This window comes from Octodon degus, unplaced genomic scaffold (genome assembly GCF_000260255.1).
Source record: "Octodon degus isolate 3935 unplaced genomic scaffold, OctDeg1.0 scaffold00140, whole genome shotgun sequence".
NCBI classification, from domain to species: Eukaryota; Metazoa; Chordata; class Mammalia; order Rodentia; family Octodontidae; genus Octodon; species Octodon degus.
This window is the reverse complement of record NW_004524716.1, coordinates 3,230,362-3,236,428: the sequence shown is the minus strand read 5'-3', so window position 1 is coordinate 3,236,428 and position 6,067 is coordinate 3,230,362. Positions and strand designations below refer to the sequence as shown.

Below are 6,067 nucleotides of genomic sequence, written 5' to 3'. Positions count from 1 at the left end.
TTTTTTGTTTTTGTTTTACGGAGCCAGGGATTGAACTCAGGCCCTTGTGTTTGCTAGGGAAGCGCTTACTCTACTGAGCCATCGCCCCGGCCTCAATTTTACGAATATTTTTTATACAATGACTCAAATACCTTTAACACCTAGGAAACTATTATGGGCATTCTTAATACATTTTTATTAAATCACTTTTTTTTTTCCTTTGGCAGGGGGAAGGGTCTACAGGCTGTTCAGGGTCTCACTACTAAATGGGACTCATGGTGATCTACTTGTTTACGGTTTTCCAAGAGCTAGGGTTTCAGGTGCATGCCACCGTGCCCAATCTCAATTGCTGTCTTAGTATGTCCTGTGGGCGGAGCTGGCACCACAGACCCAGAGATCGAACCCCCAGCCCTGTGCCTGCTTACAGGTGCTTTAATCCGCTTGAGCTATTTGGCCTTTAAATCACTAGTTTGAAATGATAGCTTTTATTATTCATAGTTGTATAATTATATCTAGTTGACTGCATGCTAAAATGTATTAAAATTTTCATATTTTGAGGAAAAATATAAAATATAAGTGGTGTCATTTTCTTAGATAAGTTGTAAAATTTCACAAATATTTAAGTGAAATTCATGTCTACTATGTTGTAACCATATTTTGTATTATGCTTTGCAGACTGGAATTGAATATTCAACTATTTGTATCAAATTACAAAAAAAAACCCTAAGAATGATTCTTAAAACTTAAACTTTATATTCCAGAAAATGATAATCGCTTTTGAGGACCTTCGGGTGCAAGCTGAGAATTCCAGACTGGAAATGTATTTTAAGTGTAGGTTTCTTATTGAATTTTTATATTACTCTTTAGGTATTTTAATTTTTACTATGTTTTTATCTATAACTTCAGTTAGATGCCCTCAATTATATCATACTGTGTTTCTGAAGTCGTTCTAAATCTTGTGAAACGTCTCCAGGAGTTAATATATATTAAGAATATTTTTGGCTTTAGAACTACATTTTTCAGGGGCCAGGGAAATGGCTTGGTCGAATAAGCGCTTGCCTGGCAAGCACAAGGGCTTGAGTTCAAAACCCTGGTTCCAAAAAAAAAAAAAAAAAAAAGAATTACATTTTTCATGACATCAAATTTATTATGGTTTGTATTTAATTTTTTAGATGTATAATTTGGTCTTTTGTATTTCTTTGTAAAATATACATGTTAAGATAATTATATATCTAGCATTTTTATTTTAGATTAATGTAAAGAATTAAGTTTTGTGTGTGTTCTATGTGAGAAATATAGAATTTTAAGTAGTAACTTTGAAATTATTAAATTAACTGTTTCACTAAACAAAATTAGCAGAAAATGGCAGTGATAGTGTTGAGAAGTGAAATAATCTTTAAATTTTGTTTGTATTGAAAAAATATACAGTTTTGTTAAGACATGGTATGTTTTTTATTTTTGAAGTGAAGGAAGATAATGAAAAAATCCAGCACCTTGAAGAAGAATACAAGAAGGAAGTAAATGAGAAGGAAAATCAGGTATTTTAAAAGCTATTTGTATTTATTTTTGTTTATTATTAATTTATTATTGAAGACCTTTATTAACAGGTGCTTGCAGTTTATTGACTTTTTTTAAAAAAAGTTGTAAACATTTATGATAAATTAAAAATGAAGTTCTTAAAAATCTCAACTTGACCAGATATGAAACAATTTAAAAACCTTTAAAGGTGTATTGAGAAAAACCAGGCTTTTTTAAAAAACATGTTTGTCATTACCAAAAAGATATGCTCACTTTTAAAAATCAGCCAGTTTTTAAAGGTTTTGATCCCTATTTGTATGTATTCAGGTGATACAGTGTGATGTTTTCATTTGTGTACAGATTGGGCAGTGATCAGTGCAGAGTAGTTAGCCTATTACCTAAACTTATAAAGGTAATTTGGTATATACATTGAAGTTCTCCTACTATGAGATATATAATATTCTTTTTATTTCTAATTCATACAATACAGTTTCAAGAGAAATTTGTATTTGTTGATTGCATGACATGTTTCTGAAAGAATTTTAATATTACATCAAAATACTTGGCATTTTCATATCCAAATTAATACTCAGTGGCTCAGATATACACACTGAGTGCTTGGTTTTTAATCAAGGAATGGCCCACCACATTTATGTCTTTTGTTTTGATTGTGGTAAAATGATTGTATTTTGTGAGAAATTTTGTTCAGACAAAAATAGTAAAATATTATTGCCCATTAACTTCTATTTTTGTAGTTTGTTTTGAAATATATTATGACACTAAATAAAGAAAAATTAAGTATTTGTTGCTTTTTTTTTGTGTGTGGTACTGGGGATTGAACTCAGGATCTTGCGCTTGCCAGACAAGTGCTTATTCTACTGAGCTGTCTCCCCAGCCCTGTTGCTTTTTTTAATATCACATAATGGAAGTCTTGAAAATGATTGTCTGTATTCTTTGACATTTGTAGGAATGTCAATTTCAATCTGAGGCAGCATTCTAATTCTAGCACTCTGGGAGTCTGAGGCAGGAGTATTGAAAATACAAGTTCTACTTCGCAACTTGGCAACAGCACCCTGTTTCAAAATAAAATAATAAATGGAAAGAGGCTATAGATTAATAATAAAGTGTCGCAGGATTCAATTTCAAGTAGAAGAAAAAAAGTGTGAAGTTTCAGATTATTATTGTGGCAACTTTATAACTTTTTTTTTTTAATCACTTTCTAGCCTTTAATTTCTACAATAAAATGTGATATTAAAAAAGGAATCCTCTTCTATTTTCCACTATTGTTATACTTTTTCTCCATTTGCCACAAGATATCTTTCATTTACTTATGTATGTATGTATTTTGTACAGGGTCTCACTATGCCACTCGGACTCATAGTGATCCTCCTGTTTTCAGTCTCCCCAGTGCTGGGATTATAGGCATGTGCCACCACGCCCAGACTCGGTGGTTGGCTCAGCATGCCGTAACAGGGATTGAACCCTGGTTGGTCCCAGCGCCTGCCTAAGCAGGAGCATAGTTTGTTGCACTATCTTGCCAGTCCTGCCACAAGATATCTTGTAGTCACAGTTAAGAAAGATACATCCTTAAAACAATTCTAGAAATCGAAAGTGCAGAACAGATAGTTTAAAAAATTTTAATTTTTATTAATATATGTTTGCAATTCATAGTCATTTTTGGAATTGTTATGTGTATATACTATACTTCCTTCCCCTCCACTCTAGTTCCCCATCCCCTTTTTCATGCTTGTTGATATTTGTTTTAGCTCATGTTAGGGCTTGTAGTGTTTACATTAATTGGGGTTAGTAGGATCCTGTATATAGCATATCTTTTTCTTCTAATTTCCCCTTCCTCTCTCACCCCTTACTTTTATTTCCTTGGACCACTTTCCTATCAGGAGATCTGGTCCCTTTATCTTTTTCTCCATTTATTGTTTTGTTTTATACTTTGCTTCATTCAGAGGAGAGATGTCTTACGGTATTTAAGCTTCTGCATCTGATTCATTTCACTCAATATTTTCCAGGTGTATATATTTTCCTACAAATGTCTCAAATGTGTCATTCTGTATAGCCAAATAATATTCTATTATATACAGACAGCACATTTTCTTTATCTAATCATCTGTTAATGTATACAGGCTATTTCCAGGATTTAGCCATTAGGAATTGTGCTGCTATAAACATTGGTATGGGTATACTACTGTGGAACGATGTCTTAAGCTCTTTGAGAAAGATACCTAAATAAAAGAGGGATGGCTGGGTGAGTGGGATTTCTAATTTCAGTTCTTTGAAGTTTCTATACTGATTGTCATAAGTACTGTACCACCAACAGTGAAGGAGGGGTTCCTTTCCCACCACAGCATAGAAAGCATTTGTTATTTATTTTTTTGTATATTAGGACAGGGTCTACAGGGTCTCACTGCTTAGATCGAACTTGTAGTGATTGGCCTATTTACAGCCTCCCAAGTGCTGGGATTCAGTCCTGCACCACCATGCCCAGTCTTAGTCGCTACCTCAGTGCATCCTGGGGCTAGGGCAGGCTGGGGAATCAAACATAGACTCCCCTGTGTCTGCCCAAGGGGGTTCTTTAATCCACTGAGCTAAAAAAGTTGAGAAGGATTTTTTGGGTTTTTTGCTGGCTCATGCTGCCTTAAGGGCGGGTCTGGTAAGGCACGTGGAGCTGGGGATTGAACCGTGAACTCCAGGACCTGGCTAGGTTTGCCTGAGCAGGTGCTTAAACAACTGAGCTAAAATGCAGGCCCCCAAAAGTTGAGAAGAATTTTTTTTTTGGCTGGCTCAGGCTGCCTTCAGGGTGGGTCTGGTAAGGTGTGTGAAGCTAGGGATCAAATCGAGGTCCCCTACATCTGACTGGGTTTGTCTTAAGCAGGGGCTTAAACAACTGAGCTAACCTGCAAGCCCCAATTTTGTTATTTTTTGATTTCCTAATGATTACTTTTTTTTAAGAGTAAGATAGAATTGTAGGGCTGGGGAGATGGCTCAGTGGAATAAGCACTTCCCTGGCAAGTGCTAAGGGCCTGAGTTCAATCCCCAGTTCTGCCCCCCCCCCCAAAAAAAAGAATTGTAGGCTTGTTTTAATAAACATTTTAGAGTTTTAAGTTCTGATTGATACTTCAGTTTATATTTTGTGCTTAGATCTTTTGAAAAAGTTAAGTTTTTCTTTTGTACTTTATTTTTAAGCCACATTTCCCAAAGAAGTCTTTTTAAAACTTAAAATTGTTTATTATAACAAGAAAAACAAATAGTAATGTGCCACAAAATCTTGTTGGGAGTTCTTGTGTATGGATAGAATTTACAGATTATTGGATTTCTTTGTAAGTAGATCACATGGACAACTATTGTTCTTTTTCCCCTCCCCCTTGGAATTCCTAAGCATTGTTATTTGTAGGATTTTTTTTGCCATGAGGTTCTTGAAATTCCTATCTGGTAATGAACTTGGTGTATGTATTATGGAATGGAGTTGGGCAGGGCACAAAAGGGCAGGCTGAATCTAACGCATTGTGTACACTTAACTTTAAATGATGTTTTTTTTTATGTATTTAGTACAGGATCTACAGGGTCTCACTACACAGATAGGACTCTGATTATCCTATTTTCAGCTTCCCAAACACTGGGATTACAGGCATGCATTGCCACTCCCAGTCTCCATCTCTGACTCAGTGCACCCTGGGGGCAGAGTTGTCTTGGCACTCCAGGGATCAAACCCTGGTCCCTGTGTCTGCCTAAGCAGGTGCTTTAATCTGATGAGCTGTCTGGCTGGCCTATACATTCTTGTTCTTTACCCCTCCCTGTGCTTAGAAAATTCATATTTGGAGGTTTTTGGGTTTTTTTTTTTTTGGTGGACCTGGGGATTCAACTCAGGCCCTTGTGCTTGCAGGGAAGCGCTTATTCTTCTGAGCCATCTCCCCAGCCCTGTAGTTCCTTTTTCCATGACTTGGGAGTGAGCTGAGGGCTTTAAAATGGTAAGCACAGGCCCTACAATTGAGCTACTTTCCTTACCTAGTCTCTTAATGCAATCCTTTCCAATGATGGGCTAGGGTTAATTCTCTCTTAGATATTCAGGATGAGAGGGTTGAGTGAACCCAGGGAAGTTTTACTCTACAGAATTCAGTTTGTACTTGTTCTCTTTTTTCATACCATATACAGTATTTATTGTCTTTAATTCTTGAAACACTTTGAGGTGAGTTATCTGTTTGGGTTCTTGAAGCTTGACACTACTATTCTAAGTCATTTTTTATTCCTTCTAATTGTTTTCTGTATTACAGTTTAAGTGGTAAGAATCTTTTTGCATCATAAGAATGAAGTGTCTGTTTTCCTGGTTGATTTTGGGGTAATTTGGAAATGAATACAGGGGAGAAAAGGCCTTTTTGTCCAGAAGTCTTTAGCCTATCTTTGAAACTTTAACTTCTACTTTTTCTTCACCTGAACTGTATATACTCTAGGCATGTTCTTTTTTTTTTTTCTTTTCAAAGTTTTATTGATAAACATATAGCAATGACACAGTTTCAAATCAAATCGAAAGTACAGTTTCAACAAATAATACACTGCATAT

At 35.5% G+C, this 6,067-nt stretch overlaps 1 protein-coding gene across 1 annotated transcript in view; it reads left to right on the top strand.

The window, feature by feature from the left end:
• Sycp1 (synaptonemal complex protein 1) overlaps positions 1 to 6,067 on the top strand; it is a 154,773-nt gene that overhangs the window by 13,353 nt on the left and 135,353 nt on the right. The window contains 2 exon segments of the mRNA XM_004648982.2: positions 741 to 810; positions 1,444 to 1,517. Of these exon segments, the coding sequence (XP_004649039.1) occupies positions 741 to 810; positions 1,444 to 1,517 (144 nt within the window).